This window comes from Vitis vinifera, chromosome 11, assembly GCF_030704535.1.
Source record: "Vitis vinifera cultivar Pinot Noir 40024 chromosome 11, ASM3070453v1".
Classification (NCBI taxonomy): domain Eukaryota; kingdom Viridiplantae; phylum Streptophyta; class Magnoliopsida; order Vitales; family Vitaceae; genus Vitis; species Vitis vinifera.
In genome coordinates, this window is record NC_081815.1 from 8,310,267 (window position 1) to 8,334,498 (window position 24,232).

The 24,232-nt window shown below is 29.7% G+C and overlaps 1 protein-coding gene across 1 annotated transcript; it reads right to left on the reverse strand.

The window, feature by feature from the left end:
- Positions 1–165: 165 nt before the first annotated feature.
- Positions 166–9,581, reverse strand: LOC100243229 (nucleoid-associated protein At4g30620, chloroplastic). The gene is made up of 7 exons (XM_002277871.5): positions 9,417–9,581; positions 7,988–8,142; positions 3,749–3,849; positions 3,612–3,651; positions 3,050–3,121; positions 637–693; positions 166–541 (listed from the first exon to the last, which is right to left on the reverse strand). Exons 1-7 carry the CDS (start codon positions 9,505–9,507, stop codon positions 467–469), a joined length of 591 nt encoding a protein of 196 aa, XP_002277907.1. The 5' UTR covers positions 9,508–9,581; the 3' UTR covers positions 166–466.
- Positions 9,582–24,232: the final 14,651 nt, after the last annotated feature.

Sequence of the window (24,232 nt, forward strand, 5' to 3'; positions counted from 1 at the left end):
GGCTGCTCCTTTCCGGGAGGAGTACAATGCTCTGCAGGAGGAGAATCTTTTCTGAGCTTTTCAGTCTGCAACAACTATTTAACAAATGCATTATGTTCATGCATTGTATTTGGTTGTTGAGAAAATAAGGGAAAAAAGAGTTAGAACCTTACAACTAAACGTAACTGAACTGGAAAATGGGACAGTTTCATTACATGACATTGACAAGGATGACAAGGATGATAAAGATGACAGATCTCAGCTCCAAGTACATTTCCTTTTTTGTCTGTGGGGGTTGAGGGTAACTTAAACCATGCTTAGAAAAGACATCATTTCCAGGTCATACTACAATTGGGTATTTCTACCAAAGCTTGAATACAAAACTGAAATTTCGTCCAGAGATATGCCAGTTTCAGAGGGAATGCCTCCCAGCCCTGTATACAAAACAGGGCGGTGTTGGAGATGCCAGTATGCTGGTGGAATGTCACTACTTCAATCCCTCACTGAGGCCTTGAGGCATTCCTAAGCTTTGAGCAAGGTCGTTCATCCTTTCCTTCATAGCCTGAGAAAACCATTAGGCCAAAACTTCCAATTCAACAACAGTGATGGGAAAAGAGTAATTTCTATAATAAAAGTAAAATGTTGGAAGATTCTCACCTGCACACTTTTCTGGTGCGCATCCTTGTACGCCTCAGTAACCAAAAGTGAAAGTTTCTGCAGAAAGAAAATGCATTTATACTTTGACGTTCAAAAAAACCAGCATTCTAGCATCTTAAACCATAAGATAAGAGGAAACTAAATATTTTTACATGATTCGCATATTTATTCATTACCCCACAAGGGAGATCACAAGGGCCCAACTTCAACCCAACAGGATAATCAAGGCTATATATCCTTTCCGAACAGTTTTCCGTGATTTTTCAAGACATGCAGTTGATAAATTGCTGGATCACAATCTAGATTATGGAGAACGGTATGGATCAGTAGGAAATGTCATTATAGCACACATGAAGAGATTGCATTAGCAGGCATATAATCTTTGGGGGTGAAGCTAAACTTATCAAAAAATGGCAAAGTCAAACCCAACAGGGACCAAATCTGAATAGTCCAATCTTTTGGTAACAACCACTTACTCATAATTTCTCTTAGTAATTTGCACCCACCCCCTCCCAGAAAATTATCCATCATTTTTATCCAATTCCATCCCTGCCCTCCCAAGAAATGATAAGGAAACAATTTAAATTTCTGACTTGGCCCCAAATTGCAAAATAATGGTCCGAAGTTCCAGAAAGCTGGCCAATTTTGTTTTTCCCCAAATCTTCCATGACTTTGAGCAGCACTTCGACCAAACCCAAACTAGTTGCCAAACCTTAGATCACGGACTGGGAGTAATGAATTGCAGATGAGATAGGCGAAACACATGGTGTTCACAGCTAGCTTATAAGACTGATACTCTTCATCTATAGAGACTCCTGATCAAAGATTTCAAGTGCATTTGGGAGTGTTTTTATTCGAAGTGCTTTTAATGGACATGTTTTCTCTGGAAGCGTTTTTGGGAGATTCACCTATAAAGTGTTTTCTAGGAAACACTACAAGTGATTTTTCAACTTCTTAAAAGTGCTTTCTAAATTTTACCAAATGTCTGATTTTTCTTTTTCTTTTTTATCAGAAACAAGAAATATATTATATTAATAGTAATAAAGGTATAAGAGAAGGATGAGAGGTCCTTCCATCAAAATACAAATTCTGATCAAAGTAAGAAGACACCCCTCTATACAAAACTATATACAAAGCAACCACCAACTATCTCAAACTTTTGAGTCACAAACCGAAAGTCAATTGAGTTGTACAACACTAAGTGGAACACCTCTAAAAGAAACAGTACAAGAGGCCCAAAGAGAGGAGTAGAAATAAAGTAAATCCCACAACATCCCTTCCGACCTCCCCTTATCCTTAAAAATCCTAACTTTTCTCTCTTGCCATAGAATCCACAATAAAGTGAGGCAAGCAATTTGCCAAAGAGTCTTGTCTTTGATTGAATTCTCCAAACCTCTAAAAGAAATAATCATCATGTCTCCAATACTCCTTGGTGGAATCTAATCCATCCTTGCTAGACTAAAGAGCTTGTTCCAAGATAGCTAAACAATGTAGATAAAGGTGGTCGATTGATTCTCCATTTCCTTTGCATAAAATGCACCGTTGAGGACTAAGGGATTTGTAGGGTCTACTCAACTATAGCATGTCATTGGTGTTTACCTTCCTATGTGCTACTAACCAAGTAAGGGCCTTAACCTTTGAGGGGCTTTTGATTTCCACAAAAACTTGGCCGGAAAAACTTTGCATAAAATGTCTAAAATTTTTTTTAAAACATTTTTTATATTAGAAGTGTTTTCTAAAAGCATTGCCAAACAGACTCGTAAGTATGTTATTTCCTAGTAGTTTCCTTAGACAAAATATCACTTTTCTATTGTGAAGTCAACATTTTGGCAAAATCTTCGTAGTTGTTTCCTTTAAGAAACATCGCTTTACCTTAAAGTCGATATTTCAGCAGAATCATAGTAGAATTCTTGAAATATACCTTTTTTTATAGAACAAATTCCTTAGACAAAATATCACTTTTCTATTGTGAAGTCAACATTTTGGCAAAATCTTCGTAGTTGTTTCCTTTAAGAAACATCACTTTACCTTAAAGTCAATATTTCAGCAGAATCATAGTAGAATTCTTGAAATATACCTTTTTTTATAGAACAAATTCTTTGAACATAGTGTTAATAAATTATAGTACATACAGCTAGCTTGGTGATTAATGGGATATGCCCAAAGTCCATATTACATAAGCCACTTGTGCATCACATAACATGTGAAATGCAATGGACTGAATTAACTTTTTCAGTACATCTACAAGGTGATACTTTTCAATGCATCCAGTTTTTTCATTATAACAAACAGAAAAGATACATTTTGTTCATGCATTTTATCTTTATCACACATAGAGTGATAAAATCATAATGGAATAATATATTTGGCATGATCTAGTAAAAACTCAATGAAGTTAATTGAGGATACTCACTTCTGGTCCTAACTCCATTGCAGCCTCAGTGATTTCAGTTCGCACAGGTTGCTGATTCCCAGATAATGTGACCTAAAGAAAACTTCAGTTAAAAAAAAATTTGTGTTCTGAAAAAAGATTACATGAAAGTTTACTATATTAAAAATTAAGTAGCATATTATTATGGTTCTGTTGTAGGACCCACAAATCCCATGAGAAACAAAATAATTCCAGTGTTGTATGTGACATTTTAAAATGCATAGACTCATATCAGGATTTTATCATTTTCCTAAAAAAAAAAAAGAGAGAGAGAGATATTTTCTTTTTTGGTGATGACTCCATCCTTTTGCAGTGAACCCGCTTTTACTTCTACAGCATCCCTAGCTGAGAAGATTAAAATGTGCCTTTTAAATCCCATTAAGAAAACCGATATAAACCAATTGGCCAAGGTTTTGTAAGCCAGTTCAACCAAAGGCAAACCATATCCTGTCCAAAGCTAACACAGAATCTTGACATTGTAAAAACCAACACCACCTGGCTAGTGTTTAAATTATGAACAAAGCAAAGTAATAAAATGACATACCTTTATTAGCTCACCTTCACAGTAACCATCAAATTCAGCCCTACAAACAAAGACAGAAGAAATCCAAACTAAGATATTACCGCATAAAGGATAGAAACATAAGCTTGGACTAAATGAATTGATTGAATAATGCATACTCTGCAAGTTCTTTTTGAACCTTCACTGCCTCAACTTGTACAACCATCTGTGCCTTCTTCACAGTCTCATATAGATTTTGCATGTTGCCAAGAAATCCTGCCTAGAATCAGTAGAAAATAAGGTTAGTCCCAAAGTGCAAAATATGAATCACAAACCCACTTCATCCACGCAAATAAATACAAATCCAACATAAAGAGCTTCCTTTCAAGTACATGTTGATGAAATGAAACTTATATTGCAGTACAATATGAATCATGATATAATGGATATTATAAATGAATAAAGCCCCAGTTGTCTATTCAATTATTTTACATAATAGCGTTAGTTTGCAAGTGCAGGGTACTAAACTGTAATATCTAACACAGGCATTTTCATATGTGATTTTCAAAATTTTGTAATCTTGAAATCATTTTTGTTGGGATTTAAAGTTCAAGTTTAATAATATCTAACTGACCTTTTTAGTCACAAATACCTTGAATTGGTCCCCCCTCCCCATTTTACTAACAAGCACCTGAAAATTGTTCTTCAACTAAAAGTGAATATTTAAAATTGTTAGCTAGGAGGAATTAATTTGCCCAACTATTTATGTTGATCTCAAATGGGGGTTGTTCCTAGATTTACATTATTACATAATCAATTTAAAATTTATTATCCATTTACTTAAATGAGTTTAATGTAAATAATCTATAATACACCAGAAATGTTGTTAAAAACAGACCAGGACCACAACTCATCTTTTTTTTTTTTTGATAAGTAGGATCACAACTCATCTACACCTGTGACTTTCAGATTCTTTTAATTCAGCCATGCAACTTCCTCCTCTCTTATCGGTTCTACATACTAAAGGACAGCCCTTATACCCCATAACTCATTTCGATTCACAGACATTACATTCTATAAACTCATTTCTCCATGATAAGCCCACCTTTTAACAAAGTTTGAGAGCTAGAGAGGACAAGAAGGAATTGCAAGGGAAGGCTGCCTGAGAACCTTAAGGCTGCTAGAACCTCACCAGAACTTGAGGTAGAGGACAACATCAGACTTCTTAGTTTGTTTTGATTGTCAACTTATGTGTATATTTGCTGCTGATGATATGTATACAGTTACACATGAAGATCATTGACAAAGACAAGCGCTTGTAGCAGCTCTTCAATGACTCACTTATGCAAATTCTTCCTCTATTCCTTGTGATGAAGACTCAGGCATAACTTTTTATGATTGTAAATCCATATTAGAGAAAGATGTTTGCTAGAGAGAGTTTATTTTATGTTTAGACGTATTTGTTTAAATCTCTTGAAGAACACTTGTCTATCTGTAAGTATTGTGGCTTTTAGATGTTTTGGTTTGTGTATGGTTAGAATTTTATAGTTGAATTTCAAGTTGTATTGATTAACCTTTTGGCTATCTTTATTTACAGAGTGGCATATCACTTATTTTGTTGAAAAGTTATGTTACGTGGTGATGCTGGATGTTTGGAAGTATCCCACATGCTTAGTATAGAAACATACTAGATTTAGTAGAATGTGGGATAGTTATGGCATGAGAAACAGTCTTCAGCTCTCCTTGCCTGCACTGCTGCTGTTTACAGCAAGATTGTGCCTTCGATATACATGTAATTTTGGAGCAAAGGAGAATAAAAACCTAGAGAAGTCACAGGATTAGTAACTAAACAAGTTTTGCCAAAATTCTCAAAATTTATCCTTGATTTACATACTCCAGGAAATTATAACACTGAAAAATAAACGGCATTCTGATTTATAAAAATTCTTAAATGAGCTAGTACTCTGCTGTAAAATCTACATCCTGCTTCACCTATTGATCTATGGGATATTTATATTCCTAACCAAAAAATTAACAAATATATTAATCATAAACAGACAGAAAACTTTGGAAATTCTGCTGTTGCATCAAAATCCAGTACAATTTTGATACAGCTGCTTCAGGAAGATGCATAGTTCAGTTCTGCCAGTAAGCAGACAAAACTAACAACAGAATTCATGATCAATTAGGAAAGGAAATTATTTCTGCCATTTGACTAATTTCCTACCAGAGTTCTTTAAGCCTAAAGTTTACTAGAATCACCAAAGTCCTCCCCCTTATTCTGAACTCTCATGATGCAAGATATGATTCTGTGCATAAAAACTTTAAAATTTTCAAATGGTTCTCATATGACATCATGTAAAGCAGGCAGATGATGTTCTTCACAACAGTTTTTCATAATATATCATCTGTCATAACATACAAATTTCTTATATATGTGATAGCATGTCTGCTGCATAACAATGCCTATTCTTTCCTACAGGATCATTAAACAAGTTTTTTTTTTTTTTTTTTGGTAAGCAAGATCTTCACACAAGTCTTAAATCACTCATATATAAATAGGATAGGAAGTTGAGCTAAAACACACACCTCTTTGGCAACTGAATATCCAGAAGATGCACAATTTCATTATAGATTCTTTGGCATCATTACCCTCTATTTAACCATTGGCATGAATTAACAAGTAGCCTACATTTTTTTATTTTTCATTTTTGATAGGTAACAAGTAGCCCACATTTAATCCTTGACAGTATTATAATTACTAGAATAAGTATCTTCAACACACTAAAGAACATTCCAAAGTGAAAGTGACACATTAGGTCATGGCTCACATCAGCTATTACACCACAATTCTTTTCTTTCATTTTCCTTTATTGGTAAAATAGATGGCTATCATGCCATGATATTTCACAAATAAATATGTGTGCATCCAGAAAATCACAAAATAAGCAGAAATATTTGAAGACATATATTAGAATGATGAAACTTGTAAATGTTCATTTTACTAACATGACATGATAAAATCGCATAGCAAAGATGCATCTTAGAGTGTAAAGAATTGATATTAAAAACAAATCTCATTTTTTCATTCACGATCATTAAACTTTTTGGTCATTCAATCATGTATTCTCCACATGATATTCACAATCATTATCTCCCAAGTTATGCATACAAAATGACCTCACTCCTTACTAGTGCTTTACTTACAAATCTCTACTCTCCCTTGCTTGGTTCCACATGTTACACTATGTGCTGGTTAGAAAATGGACATTTTAACAGTGGAAACTATAATTGGGGTTTAGTCAATACATATTATTTGATTTCTTGACAAGCCATTATGTAAGAATTTTGTATTTGGATGTTCTAGAACTATTTTCTATTGCACCAGAATCTACCACTCATATTTAGTTTAGAGTTCTTCAAGAAATTCTCCATGCAACACATGAAATTCCTTAAAATGCTCCAACTATAAATCTACTGTAAACTATCATGCTTAAGCAGGATCTAAGTTTTATCTTCACATGATGGAGATGTATAGGAAAAGACTATCTCCAGCCAAAACAAAGAAACTAAGATGCCACTTAGATATACTGTTTACAATTTTTCAAAAACAAGAAATACAAACACTTTCTACTCCGTTTATAATTCTTTCGAAAAAGAAGGCATGCTTGGCAAGGTAAGATTTTACTTGTTTCTAAGAAACAAATAAAAGAGTATATCTTTCTTTTTTTTTTTCTTTTTTGTTTAATAGATAGATGAAAGAAAATGTGTTATAGATAAAAGAGAGTAAATAAAAGAGTATATCTTGTGAATGCAGGAAGTAAAAAGTAATTATGGAAAGTCATCTATTTTCAAACATTAACAAATGTTTTTTATACAAGGGCGCGCAAAAGTATACACAATGTATACAAGGCACCTAAGGCCAAAAAAGAAGAGGGATACACAAAAAGCAACTGCTTTTACCTATCAAAAAAACATCAACCTCTCCTACAAATAAAAATGTAAATAATAGGAAGTTCATAGCACAAATAAACATTTTCTTCCTCTTTTTTAAAGTTCAATGTTCACGTTTTTTAGAACTGTTTTGGAATATGAGAAATCACCTCTTCTGCTTCCATATATGTCTGAAATACTATTGAAAAATTTAAAAACAAAAGTTAAATATTTAGCAACCAAACACTTGGAAAAAAAAAAAATTTGCCTCTTTAAACAAAACATATATCAAAAGTGCACTAAAATGACACCCAAGTATCTATATGAAAAATGTGACATAAGAGAATATGATAATTAGCATACACATTGAGAAGTTTTATTATTACTTAATATCAAAGATAGATGCACACATTGCCTAGATAAACAAGAACCAGTCCTGCATATAAAACATATTCTTGAACAGAACATAAGTTTGTTTCATTCACCTTCGAACGTGCATCATCACCTTTCTCACTATTTTCTTTATTTCCTCCAAATAGACCATAAACACGAACAGATCTACGATTATTCCCCATCCTACTATCAGCATACTGACAAAACATCCGTGTACTAACTAGATTCGTGTTGGGGCTCAGTTTACCTGTAGTATATCAGGAGAATGGTAAGTTTCAACATAGGCTTTTTAAAACATAAATAAATAAGCCACCACTAGGCAACCCTATAACAACAAAAAAATGAAGAAAATTAACCTTCATAAGAAAATAATATGCCAAAATAACATCTCTTGATCCTCATTTCTCTTTTTTTTTTTTTTTTTTTTTTTGTCTTCTTCTTCTTTTTCTTTCTTTCTTTCCTTATTTTTTTTTAGCAATTGCTTCGAACCCTATAATCTTGGGCTCCAGATTACACTAGAGAAAACAGAAAGCATCACACTTAATCAATTAAGAATCAATTAGATCAGCATTCTGATTATATATTCATTGGTCAAAGTAATGTATCTGTCAGAGCAATAAAGGAGAGCCTAGTAGCCTCACACATCCATACACAGTCCTTTCAAAACAACAAGCAATATGCTCAGCAGCATTTTCAAGGATTGAAAGAATGAACAGTATGTTTTTCTCCACAAAGAATTTAACAGATCTACAAGTTTTCTATTTTTTTAATAAAAAATATAAAGGTGCTGATTCAAGGGTAAGAAGGGAGTACCACCAGTTAATATTTCCATATTCTGAAGGAAGATGTTTTGAGCAGAAGCAAAATTATGTACCAAGGCTCCGTTTACTTCATGGCAAAGAGATGGGGAAAACAAAATGATAAGAAAATAATAACATTCCTTTGCTTCTTGGCATTGTATCTCGCAAAGACATGTGGATCAACTTTTTCTTATACATCAGAAAAAACAATAAACGAAAACCAACACCATTCTCTCAAACCAAAACTTATCAGAAAATGGGGGGAAGAAATGAAATATAGTTCCTGCAGAAATTCACTTGAGAACAATTTCATACAGCAAATCAAACTAAAGGTTTTCCAAGAAAAGCAATTCATTAACGTAACCAAATACAAAACATTGCACAGTTGTCTAATTTCTCACTGAATACACGTCGGAATTTTGAAATATCCTAATAACCACATACACTGGTCCAATTTTCAACCAAAACCCTAAATTTCAACCCTACGATGATCATTGGCTCCACAAAAACCAAAGTACAAGAAGACCACAGACACTCCGTTTCATTGCCGAGGAAAATGTGATTAACGAAAGCAATTAACGCTGGATTTTTCATTAATAGATAAGAGCTGCACTCAATTGACAAAACAAAGCACAAAATTGAAATTTCAATAAATGCGTTTTCGCTGAGTTTTCTTAGAAACCAAGCATAGGATAAAGAACAGAGAGAGAAAAAGAATTACAGAAGAAGAGCGATGAAGAAGTAGTATTTTTGCAGTCAGTGAATCCGCACAAGTTCGAAATCTGAGTGGTCAGAGCACTCGTCGACGCCATTGTCTGAGCTTGAGCCCGTGAGAGCAAAAAGGAGAGGATAATGGGGAGTATCGATTCTGCAATCTTCGCCGCCTCATCTCACCTCAGGTTTTAACTATTGCACTCGACAGACCAATCTCCGGGCAACACGTTGCCAAAAAAATCATCCCCTTGTTTTCTAATATTTACTTTTACAAACAATAATTGTAAATAAATCATTTAGGACTCCTAACTGAAATTTCCAACCTAAATACTCCATTTAAAAAAAATAAAAATAAAAATCCATGCCGTCAGGTATCAATTTATATGCATTTCCTATTCATTTGTCAAATTAAAAAAATAATAGTAATTTTTATATAAGATTTCACATCAAAAAATTTTAAAGGGTATATGGTAAAACTTAATACTTATTACTTAATAACTTAATTTGACTTTAAGTTAAATTATTGATTTAAAACTTATTACTTAATTTTTATTTTAAGTATTAATGTTATTTAATAAAAATAATTTAAAATTTATTCTAAGTCATCAAATTGATATATTTATTCTCATAAATTATAATTATAGTAAAAGAGATCATGGAAAAGCAAAACACATGGTGGAGGTAATAAAGATAAATAGTGAGGAAAAAAATGTAACATAAAAATGTAGACTTAAGAATAAGTTAATTATTTTTATTTATTACTTAAAGTGTTTTAACTTTAAATCATATCACTAAATTATTTTAACAAACATATTTAATTTACTTAATGATTTAAATTGAGTTATTAAGTCACTTTTAAGTTATTAAATTGATTTACCAAATACTCACTAATATCCACATGGTGAGGAAACACAAATTTGAGAATTATTTTGTTAAAAAATATGATTTTGGAAATTTTTTTAAATAGATTACTTTAATTCAAAACTTTATTAAGTTTCCCAAAGCATACTTATTATGCTTGAATCCTGGGAGTATTAAAGTTTTTCTCCTGGCTGATTTTTTCCTTCCGAAAAATATGAATATATATATATATATATATATATATATATATATATATATATATATATATATATAAAGTTAAAAAACTAGGTAATTTCAAATTATTTAATTTTTATATGAAATATTTAAAATAAATTAAACGAATTTGAAATAATATATAAAAATAATTGATCAACTTAGATGATTTTAGGAAAATATTAGATTTTAATATGAAAAATGGAAAAGAAAATTAAAATTAATTAAAAACTTATAATTATTTAATCTTTATAGAGAAGAATTAAAATAAGTGGGCATATTTTAATTTTAATAATTTAAGTATGGTTTATTTTAAAATTATCATCAATTCATATAAAGTTTTGTAAAATGTGATCTTAAAATTGGACTCAATAAATTTTGATATAAAATAAGGAAAAAAAAATATTTGTTTTGTGATTTCTCAAGAAAAAAGTTCATAATATGATTTACGTATGAATTTATTTTAATCATATAGACATATTTTAAAGTCCTTAAGACTCATTAAATCCCGAATAGGTCATTATATGTTTAATTCATATTTTATCATCAAAGTGTCACCTACAATTATTTTAACGAAGAAGAAAATGACAAATTTGTTAAGATTATATATTTTATTTTTTTAAAGAAAAGGCAGGAAAAAAAAAAGTAAATACCACCAAACCTTTTGAAAAAGTTTTTTTTATTTATTATGTATTTCATTTAAAAAAATGAAACAAAATTCAAATCTTATTGGGAAATATTAAATTATTATTATTATTATTATTATTATGTATAAAAATCTAAAGTAGACCCTTTTTTTTTCCCCAAAATGACCTTGTCATTTTGTTGATATTCACTTTTGTCCTTTAAGTTTATATATTCGTAAATAAAACTTTTTAAAATGATTAATTAGTATTATAGATGACTTCCTAAGTCGTCAAAAATAAGTAATATTTTTATATTTAGTGCATTAGCTTATTTAAATTAAATTGACAATTTTCATCTTGGTTTAGGATTATATAAACTCTTTTGTAATTTACATTCTTTTAAAGATTCAACATTATTGCAAAATCTAGTCAAATTAAACAGATAAGTATGATTGAGTTATCTGAAAATAATAACATAAAAAATATAGAGTTGACTTATGAAAATTAGAAAGATGCAAAAAAAATTACTTCAAAACTCTCAAACTTCAATTTAGAAATATTTTACATAAATAATATAAAAACTACATATAACAAATCAAAATAACAATTTCCCTTTTCCATTGGATTTTCAAATTTAGGAACCTTCTTAAAATAATTATAACATTAACCACATAATAAAGAATATAAAATTCTCCAAATAATTCAAATAATAAACTTTTTAATTAACAAAATTCGAATCTTAATCAAGAAGAAATAAATTCTAACAAAAATGAAACAAAATTTAATCAAATTTTATTTTCTTCTAACTCATGAGAGGTAGGATAGACATCAACATCATTAGAAACATAAAATAGTTAATAAATCAAAGATAAATTCTACAATAAATAATTTAAAATAGTTCATAAATCAAAAATAAATTATATAAATAAATAATTTAAAGCATAAAATAGATCACACAAATTGAGTCTAAAATGAAATTTTATTTTAAAAATGATACCTTGGTATAGAAAGTCTAAAACTTGATACAAGATTTTGATTATAAGGGAAAGTTACAAAATATATATCTATATTTGAGAGGAGAGAAACAGTAAGAAGGCTTTTTTTTATCACTTTTCTTTCACTAACTTAGCTTTTCTTGCTCTTTTTGCTCTCAGAGTGTTTCGCTTTGCCTTGAGATGAACTAAATGACTTTATTTATGAGAAAATTTAATGTACTTAAATTTGATTGAAATCCATGAATTTGAACAATTTTGAAATTCATCGACAACTTTTCTTACAAATTGAAGCTCTATGTAAGCTTATTAGGAATAGTGTAGCATAGTACTTGAATAGTTATGAATGGTGATTTTCGTCTAGAATCTTCACTATACATTACTGTTGAAATAGTGACTAAATAGTGAATTTTGTCTTTTATTATCCTCAATTTTACACTTTTTTCTTTCTTTTTTTTTTTTTACTCACATTAGATATATGCAAATGTTATACAAGTCATGGAGGAAAATTATCTAGATTGGTCTATAGGCCCACCATATAAGATGGTTATGGGTCTACATATGAATTATCAAAAAAAGGTTATTTCTTCATTTTCTTCATTATCTTGATCATCACTAATCTACTTGAGAGATTAAATAAGCCTTTGTCAATATCCTTATATATATAAAGTAGCAGCTAAAGAAGCTTTTACTTTTCATGGTTAGGAATTCTGTTTGAGTTGGAGCTTGAGTTGAAATGCTTGTTGAGGCTTTTGAAGTTGAAGATCCGAGTCTTGAAATTATGTGCAAAATCTTTTGTTGACAAACAAAATCTTGATTAAATTTGTCTTACCATTTGACATTGAATTCTCTTGAAAAAAAAAATTAAGGTGGTTGTTCTTGGTTTTTTATTTAATTCCAGTTAAGATTTCAGGAAATTTTTAATCTAGAACAAAATATCAGGAGTCTTGGTTGAGAAATATACTTTGTAGAAGTCTTACTTTTGTAAAGTTAAACTTGTCTTGAATTTTTGGAGAAAAGATTGACTTGATTAGACTAAAGAAGGTGCACCATTTTCAACACCAAGTAGGAAATTTGACTTGATTGCAACTTTTGGAAAATTGAACTTGAATAGAATTTTTTTTTAAATTTGATTTTGAAGCTTGAATAAAAAATTTTAAATGTTGTAGAGAAGGAAAATCTGGACTCGGTACTTGAAAAGAGTTTGAAGTTGTCAATGGAAATGAAAGACGAACATTTGAAGTCATTGCATATGAGGGCATTGTTTTCTTTGAGAAATAATGAAAATGGGGCCTAATGGGAGCACCTATTAGGGTTGAGAACCCCTAACTTATAAAAACTCTCTAGTAAGAAAGTCAATAAGAGAATTCAATTTTCCTTTGATAAATTCAATTTCAAAATCAAATTTTGAAAGTAAAGTTTGTCATCTTGCAAAAATTTGTTTTGAAACTAAATTTTTAACATCTTTTTGTAAAATATCTTTTGTAACTTTGCAATCAATTTTTAAAAGAAATTTTTTATTTAACAAATCACTTTGAAATTTTGAAATACACAAAACTATTAATAAAACTTCATTTTTAGTAGTTGAATAATTTATCTGAGCACCCAACCTAATCCGTAAATGATATCTAACTATATGCACTTAATTATTGCACTCTTGTTTCAATATGCCTTCATAACTTATGTTAGATGCATTTGATTTTACAACGAGTAAGGCATTAGGATGCAGATATTGGACTCTTTGTTTAATTTCTTTGACTAGTTCAGTATGCAACTCAGTCCATGTAGGTGCATTTTTCCTAAATTTTTTATATAAAAGTTCACAAATGATTTTTAAATCTTTGAAGTAATCGGAAACATAATTTAAACATCTTAAAAATCTTTGTAATTGTTTTTTATCTTTAATTTCATCAAGAAATTTGTCAACAAACTTTATTTATTTTTTAATTAGTTTTATCATCCCTTGATAAATCTCATGACTTAGAAATCTAATTTTAGTTTGAAATAGTTTCATTTTTAGAGTAGAGCATGTTATTCCACTTTCTTTGATTAAATTGAAAACTTTTTTAAATGTACAAAATGTTTTTCTAATAATTCAGAAAATACTAAAACATCATCAATGTACACAATAATGATTTTGAAATGAGAATTGAAATTATCATTCATTATATTTTGAAATTCAAATAGGATATTTTTTAGATCAAATGACAAAAAATTCCATTCATAATGACCAAAATGGACAGTAAAAACAATTTTGTATATATTTTATTTTTTAATTTGTAGTTAACAAAATCTAGATTTTATATCAAATTTTGGATATATTACTACACTATGAAATCTTTTAAGTAAATTTTGTTTATTAGGTATAGGGTATTTAATCCATTGTAATATTTTATTTAAAAGTTTGTAATTAATATAGGGTATCTATATTCTTGAACTTTATTTGTATATTCTATAAGGATTAAATTTTTTAAGTTTTGTAAATATTGTTTTTGTGTTTTTGTATCATCTATTTTATATGTGACATTAAAAAATATTTGATTATTTATTTTTTAAGAGATCACATTTATTGTTTTGTTTTTATTTTGATTTTTATTTATTGTTTCCATTCTATTATTAGTTCAAATTTTATTTGTTGTTTTCTTTCTATTATTAGTTTAAAATTTTATTTGTTTCTTCTTATGTTACTATTTATTGGTTTTCTTTTTTGATTTCTAAAGATTTTGCTCCTATTGGTTTGTCTTTTTCTTTTTTGTTTGTTTCAACTTTTTCAATTTTTATTTATCAAACAAAATATTTGATAAATTTTGTTGATTAAAAAGTTTATTATTTGGAATATTTTTTATTCCTTGTTCTGGTTAATGTTATAATTCTTTTAAGAAGTTTCCTAAATTTGAAAAATAATGGAAAAAGGGAATTATCACTTTGATTTGTTGCATGTAGTTTTTATATATATATATATTTTTATGTAAAACATTTATAACTTGAGGTTTGAGAGTTTTAATGTAATATATTTTTGTATCGTTGTAAGGGGATAAATAATCTAGTTTAATCCATTCAATATTAGGAACTAAAAGGAGAAAATTTCTTATAATTATAATGCTTTTTAATGGTATTTACATGGAAAGTGTGACTATTGGAATGAGTACATTCTTACTAAAAAAATAGGAACTTTTGGAGTAAAGTTTGAAATATTTGACAAATTTTGTAATTGGCTTTCAATTTGAATAATTTATAACTTTAATTTGAAATTATTAATATTTGTTTGATTTGAGGTGCCATATTGTTTGAATTAATATTTATTTAATATATTTATTGTGAATTTTTAACATCATGTAACTACTATTATTCTCCCTAGTAATTGATTCAAGGAAAATTTTTATTTCTTTGAAGAAAATAGGAGCTACCACCATTAGAAACTTTTTTCACATAAAGAATTCTTTATCTTGTAAGACACTTATCAAGTTTGACCACAAAATGAAATATTTTCTACTATTTTCAGACATCATCCAGCGCATGCCCAAAGACATATTCTTTATCTTATAAGATATTTATCAAGTTTGATCAATTAATGAAATACATTTTACTAATTTAAAACAAGATCTAAAATCCCTTCTCGTAGATAGAAGGAGAATTTCTTTGTTACCACTAAATTATAATGTTTTTTATTTAATTTTTGTCACTTTAAAATAAAGAGTTACATGTTGTCCCCTCAAGTCATTTGTGGGCTATGCTATTGTTTTCAAATATTCTCTTACTCAATAACACTTATTAAATTTTTAAGAACAAAAATATGCAAAAACATGTTTGGTAACCCATTCTTCAAATAATAGGTTTAACGTCAAATCAAAATTTAACTTATTGTGTCAAACAAAAAAAAACTTGCATTCTTTAGGATTTTTTTTTTTATAAAAGTATAGTCTTTTTAAAATATGGTAGATTGGAAAGTATTTCCAAATCTACAACAATTTGGACCACATCAACTGCTTATGTGGAGAATAAACTAACAAGTATGATAAATATTCCTAAAAATCTTATTTTTCTTCTTTCATTTCCTTATTTACCTAAACCAAAAAAGCCTTAGTCGTCATTTTCTTCCCAACTTACCAATTTCCTTCATTTGATTTTCACCATTTATCATACTCTTCTTCTTCCTCTAAGAAAAAATGAGAGTATGGACAACCTTTCTTTTCCCCTTACCCATTTCTTTCATTTGATTTCACCTACGCCATGATTTTCTTCTTCCCTTAGAAAAAAAAAATGAGAGTCTAGAATACCATTTACCCACAACTCTAGAAGCGTCCATCCTTCAGTTGTCCCCTAGGCACATTAATCATTCAAATACATAATAAAATGTAATAAAGACTATGATAAGAGATTCAAAGATGTAGGGGAGGCCATCAAGAGTGAGTTTTTTTTGTATGCTTTAGTTATTTATTTCTTTGTTTTTTGTTTTTTTTTTTTTGCTATTTAGTATTGTGGCTTTGTTTGGTTGTTGAGAAAGTTGCAGTTTTTATTTTAAGGAAAAGAAAATGAGAAGGGGAATAACAGGGTAGTGGTGAATTAGTGGAGTTGAAAGTGGTAATTCACAATTTTTGTTGTTTATTTTTTTAGTGAATTGAATGTAGTTTGCATAGAGTTTTTTGCTAGTTTATACTTACAATAAAGAACATATAGAAAATTAATTTGAATGTATTATTATTATTATAGTAAATGACACAGAGAAGGCTAATTTGAAGAACTCTTTTTATTTGCTAGTTTATACTTACAATAAAGAACATATAGAAAATTAATAATAATAATAATAATAATAATAATAATATTATTATTATTATTATTATTATTATTATAAATCCAACAATTTTGGATTTTAGTTTGGTTCATATGGACTGGCTAGCCTTGAAGCCTTATTTCATGTTCTTGAGTGTGATTGTAGCATTGGAGTTAACTTGAATTCCATTCCCATATTTTTAGTCACAAATTAAGTCTAGATTAAGTTCGATTGATTAGATTGAACACAGGTTAGATGAAACCTATTTGATTAGATTGGACACAAGTTTGATAAAGCCTAAACATGCTCAATCCAAACTTAACCTATTCCCACATTTTTAGTTACAAATTAAGTTTAGATTAGGTTTAGATGGATTAGATTGGGCATAGGTTGGATAAAACTTATTTGATTAGCTAGGACACGAGTTGGATGAAACATATTTGTAATGGTCTTTTTAACTTTATCTTTCGTACTTTTATACCAAACTTTAAATGAAAAATAACATATCATTTTGAAATAATAACAAAAAAAATCTATCTAAAAAAATAAAATAATAAATAACATAATTAAATTTGACATCTTTTAACTTTAAATGATATAAACAAAATATTGGTATAATAAAATAAATTAAAACTATTATAAAATATTAAACCAACTTTGGTTTAGGTTGAAGTTGCCAAATTTAACTCAAAATTGAGTTAACATTAAGAAAAGTTCACTAAAACCTATCCGAGTATAAAAATTACTTCTTCATACCCTTTGCAATATTAGGTTGGGTCAAACCAACCCATTTAAATTGCACCCCTAACAATAATTATAATAATAGTTATAATATTAATAAAAATAAAATTACTTCTACTAATACTAATGATAAAATTATTTAACTAAATTTGCTTAAATTTGTTTTTATTAGTAATAACAACAACAACAACAACAACAACAACAACAACAATAATAATAATAATAATAATAATAATAATAATAATAATTCTTTAGACATCCTTTTTAGGACATGTTTAGATATTTTGATTACTTGGCAATTGTGAATAATTTTTTTCAAAATAATATAATCAAATCCAATGTTGACAATTGGTTGATTTTTGAAAATGATCATATGAAAATTACTATTCTATTCCTTTTAAAAGTTAAATTTCTTTTTATGTAAATACAAGATTTTTGGTATTTTAACTAAATAAGGTATTGTGATTCAATTATTATTGTTATTATTACTACTACTACTATTATTATTATTATAACTATTATTATTATTATTATTATTATTATCATCATCATCATCATTATTATTATTACTATTATTATTATAATTATTATTATTATAATTATTACTACTATTATTATTATTATCATCATCATCATCATCATTATTATTCTTTTCTTTTTTCTTAGTATTGTCAATTCAATCTTATATATCTTTTATTTAATTATTTTTAGGTACATGAATGGATTATTTGATTACAATTGTGTGTTACAAATTAATGGCCCAAATGAGGTGTGTTATAATTGTCCTCCTCAAAAAGGTGTTTTAGTGAATAATTTGACAAAATATGATGAGTTGGAGGATAAGTTGTGTCATGTTGTGTTAAGTGACTGCACGCATACCATGTTATTCATGATATTTCGATATCCAATTCGTATGTCGATTGGAAATGGGAACATTGACTATATAAAATTACCAACTAAAGATAATGATGATGTAAGGTTAATGTTTCTGGCTGTAATACAAATCCCACCATTGAATATTATTGAAATATACTTACAAACACGTCTAAGGGATCACTCAGTTGGGCTAAGTCCATCATTTGATCAAGAAATTATGGGTCATGATGTGGAAATACCAACAAAGGGGAATTTAGTAGTGCACGTTGATGATATGAAGGGGAATTTGGTATACAATGATGAAATTGGGGATGAGAGAGAGAGAATTTGGCAATGGTGACTCGGTTGGTTATGATCGCAACAAACAACTATGTTGACATCTCATTTACAAATGAAGATGACATGGAATTTTTTGATGAAGATGAGATTAATAAGAATTATGGTGATGAACCTCCAACAAATAAGGCTTCTTTAGATTATAGTGAACATATTCTATATTCCCTAATGTTTAAACAATTGAATTAGGATGCATTAAATAGCATGATTGTTGAGCTCTTATATCACGTACTGCATTGTGGAATGAATCCAATGAGTTTTTTTTTAAAGAATTGAGATTTGAGAGTAAAAAAAAACTTGCAATATGTCGTAAAATGTTATTCAATATGTCGGAATCAACATTTGGTTGTTTGTGAATCAGAACCATAGGCGTGGGCAATAAGATGTAAGAAGTGGTAGGAAAAGTGTAATTGGAGGTTTCATGCATGTCGTCGTAAAAACCATGGAATGTTCAAGATAACCAAGTATGTAGGTCCTCATACTTGTATTTATCCTAAATTATCACAAGGTCACTCTCAACTGGATTCTACATTGATTGCAAGAGAGATCCAAAATGTAGTTCAAATGGATCACACCACCTCTATTGCTACATTGCATCAGATAGTGAATGATAAATTTATATATAATATTCATCATAGAATAATTTAGGAATATAAGAGAAAGACAATACTTAGAGTATTTGGTGATTGAGATGAATCTTATCAAGCATTGCCGAAGTGGATAAACATCCTTAAGCTAACTAATCTTGGAGCAAAGATTGTTTGGAAGACAGTACCTTTAAGAGGGATTTTTGGGAACGTGCGTTTTATGCGTGTTTTTTGGACATTTGGGCCAAGTGTTGAAGAGTTCAAGCATTGTAGACCAATTATACAAATTGATGGTACATTCTTATATGGAAAATACATGGGGAAGCTTTTAATTGCAACTTCAATTGATACAAATGGTCATATATTCCCCCTTGCATTTGTAATTGTCAAGGTGGAATCGCAGGATAGTTGGTCATGGTTTCTTATTGCATTAAGGCATATGCAATAAATGTTGCTATTAAAAATCCATCAGTTGGGTGGAGCCCTTCTCATGCGCAACATCGATATTGTCTTGGACATGTAGTGGACAATTTTAATGACAAATTTAGGAATAAGGTCTTAAAAGAGTTGACATATAGAGCTGGATCTCAACATTAACTGTGAAAGTATGAGAGATGCATGGAAAAGTTAAAATGATTAAATGAAAAAAGTGTGGGCTGGTTTTCAAAGTTAGACACTGAAAAATGGACTCAAGCATATAATCTAGGATATTGGTATGGGTGAATGACAACAAATATTATTGAATGCATAAATGGGGTGCTTAAGGGAGCACAAATGTTACTTATCGTTGCACTTGTTTAATTAACTTTCTATTGATGTGTGTCATAGTTTGAGAGTTGTAGAGTAGAGATACATGTTTGAATGGTAGCTAGTGATGTATATACTACGTATGTAGTTGATAAATTTAGAAGAGTTAAAGCTAAAGCTAGCGGACATACTATGACTATCTTATATCGAATTAATCAAACATTTAAAGTAATTATTGTTCTCCATAGGTTTCATATGGATAAAGGACATAACAAACAAGTTGTTAAGTTGAATGAAGGTACATGTAGTTGTAATAAGTGGCAATCATTTGGAATTTGATGCTCATATGTGCTAGTTGTTTGTGCTCATATGAGGATTGATAGTTGACAAATTGTTGAAAAATACTACAAGATGGATGCCTATGCCAATAGCTACACCCCTAAATTTTAATCCCATTCCACATGAATCTTATTGGTCGTTTTTTGATTTTCCTATTCTCCACCTTGACCCTACTTCAATGAGAGATAATGAGCATCCTAGATCATCAAATATAAGGAATGAAATGGATTTGAAGGAACCAAACGTTAGGGTTCAATTTGACTTATGTAAAATAGAGGGGCATAATCATTGTAACTATCTCACAAAAGATGGAGAGCAATCCTCCAACCCCCTTCCTCCTGACAATTAAAGTATGAAAAATTATCCTTTTTGATAGAATGATATTTTTATGTAATGTTTTTAAATTTTTAGTTATACTAATGTTAACAAGAATTAATGGTTATTTACTATATGCAGTTATTACCACATGATGGAGCCAAGACCATTGGATTCTACAGTTTTACATGGATAGGGCACACACATGTCATCTCCAACATGGATAAGTGTTGACTTTAAGGAGCTTCATTATTGACGTTGTGAGGCGATTTTCCATCACACCAATGCACTCAATAGGCGTATTATTTCATTATTGCAACAAACATGTTTCTATGGTGTTGCACGCTTAGGATTCATTTCCTTCGATTGACACCTTATTACTGCATTTGTTGAAAGATGACGACCCGAGACTCATACATTCCACTTACCTTAGGAAGAGTGCATGATTACACTATAGGATATTGCTATTCTTCTTGGACTACCAATAGATGGAGTTGTAGTTACTGGTAGCACATGTCTAGATAGGGGATGTGAATGTTATTCTTTATTATGACTCACTCCTAGGGATACAGACATAGATAGACAACATCTTCATCTTACATGGTTGAGTTAGAGTTTCCCTACTTTGGTACTAAATGTTGATGAGGAGTCTATTCGGTGTTATACGAGAGCTTATATCTTACAACTCATTGGAGGTTTTCTATTTTTAGGAAAGTCTAGCGATCTTTACATCTTATGTTTTTACCATTTCTAGAAGATTTTGAGGTTGCTGGTAGGTATTGTCAGGGTAGTGCTTGTTTAGCCTGGCTTTATCGACAGTTGTGTTGAGCCTCTCAAATTGATACACATGATATATTTGGCCCATTGATTTTGCTCCAATTATGGGTATGGGATAGGTTCCCATTTATTGCACCTTATCGTTTACATATAGCTTCACATGATGACCAACTGCCTTTAACTCCATTAGCCATTTGGTACATATTATAATATTACCACAAATTTTACTATTATAAGGATACATGAATAAATTTAAATTTTAACATTTATTTATTTATGCTTTGTTGTTTTGTTTTTATAGTTGAAGAGATGAGTTTCGTACTACTTCAATTAGCATGCACATCTTAGCTCAGTATAGGCACCATCTTAATCGACTTACAACAAATTAGGTGATAGAAGTGTGGTTTATTTCTTATACTTGTTTCTCTAAACAAATTCCAAACCACTAATTATATCTAACCTTTCTTGAGTACAGATTATATGAAAACCTTATGTTGATGACATAAATGTTAGTCTTCCTGATTATTATACTGCTGGAAAGAAATATGGTGCACTATCTCACATTTGATATGTTTCCACATAGTTGAATGGCATAGACCTGATTGAGTATTGCGGTAGTTTGGATTTCGTCAAGAGATTCCTCAGTCATGTGATAATGAGTAAATCTTAGATAAATGTGATTTGAAAGGTAGACATAATGTTGATTGGACTACTCGACATGGAGACTACATTCGACGTTGGAGCTCTAAGTGTGAACATATTATTAGAGGCAAGATGGCTATAGGTCCATTGGGGTATCATGATCCATACATGGTGTGGTATTACTCCATTACTATTCGGTTTCTTACTCGGACCGGGTCCTTCCATGAGCTATTGGTAATTTTCATGTCTTATATTTTTATTAAATTTTATTTTATTTTTATGAGAATTTAATTTATCTTCTATTTGACTTATAGACTACCATGATACATCAAATATATGACATTGCATCTCCAGATGATTTGCACATTCGTAGATTGTGTACTACTGTATTAGACACCATACATGAGAAGGCTCAATTAAATGCTTCGTTTAATGTTATTACACAGTTCCAACCTTGATAAGGAGATGTACAACCTACAAGACGAGGGGTTTGTATGAGGGTGATTAGGCATACACCAGTTGTTGTCTAAGTGCAACCATTGATTGACATTAGTCCACCATCTCATCAATAATCGATATCATCCATTGCTCCACCTTTGTAGGATCAGACTCCATTTAGTGTTGTTGCTATTACACAACTCCAACCTCGATTGTGAGGTGTATGGACTAGAGGAGGAACGACTCATAGGAGAGGGACTAAACATACATCTGTTCTTAGATATGCACCATCGACTACATCAACCTGCCACCTATTGAGCAGACTCCTATTACACCTATGGAGGTGCCATCCACCCCATCTGTAGTACCACTTGTTGCATCATTACCGCAACTGATAAAGGCTACATTGGTTGATGAGGAGTTAGTTCATATAGCAAATGATGATTAATGAGGACAAAAGAATGATCATGGTCAAAGACGTGGTTGTGAAGCTCTAGGGTTTGAAGAGGAAGGGTATGTGTCAACCTTATAGAGCCAATAGTGGAACATGCATATCATGGACGTCCACAAAGGAAGGGGAAGACTCATTTGTGTGGTACACATTGAGGATGTTACTACATATGACTTGTATTTTGGATACTATTAGTATTTTGCATATCATTATTTTGGACAAATACTCATAATGTATATTTATATTTGTTATATTTTGGAATGACTTTTTATTAACATAAGTTCTATAATATTTTACCTATTGTGGACTTATTTTACACAAAATAGTATTATTACTATTTTGGAAATGTGACGATTTAATTGACATTTAGTTTATTTGTTTTGATTGGTTTTGGATTGAAATGTCAAAATATTTATTATAATATATACAGGTGATAAACTTTAAACATCCGATTGTAGACAAGGTAATACTAATTAAGAAATAGATTTTTTTTTTTTTTCTGTGGAAGGTCTCTTGAAGAAACACCTGTAGCATAAATTCAAAATTTTCCACCGTGCATGGGAATTGTGGAAGGTGTCTCTTGAAGAGATACCTTCAAAATAAAATCAAATTCAAGAGACACTTGTAGTATAAATCCATTTTTTTTAAAATTGTGAAAAGTGTTTCTTTAAGAGACACCTTTAGTATATATTGAATTTTGTAGAATTGTTGAAGAGACATTTTCGGTATAAATCCATTTTTTTTTAATTTTAGAAAGTGTCGTATGAAGGGACACCTCGAATATAAAATCAAATTCAAGAAACACTTGTATTATAGTATCAATTAAAATTTGTGAAATTGTGGAAGGTGTCTCTTGGATAGACACTTTTAGTACATATTATATTTTATGAAATTATGGAAAATGTATTTTCAAAAGACATTTTTAATATAAATTTAATTTTCTGAAATTATAAAAATTGTCATTTGAAGAGATACCTTTAATTTAAATTCAATTCTTTTAAGCTTATATCATAGATTTAAAATTTATGGAAGGTGTTTTTTCGATGAAATAAAAAGTATCATAAATCTGTCACTATTTTCTCAACTACCATTTTTTAAGAAATATTTTTGA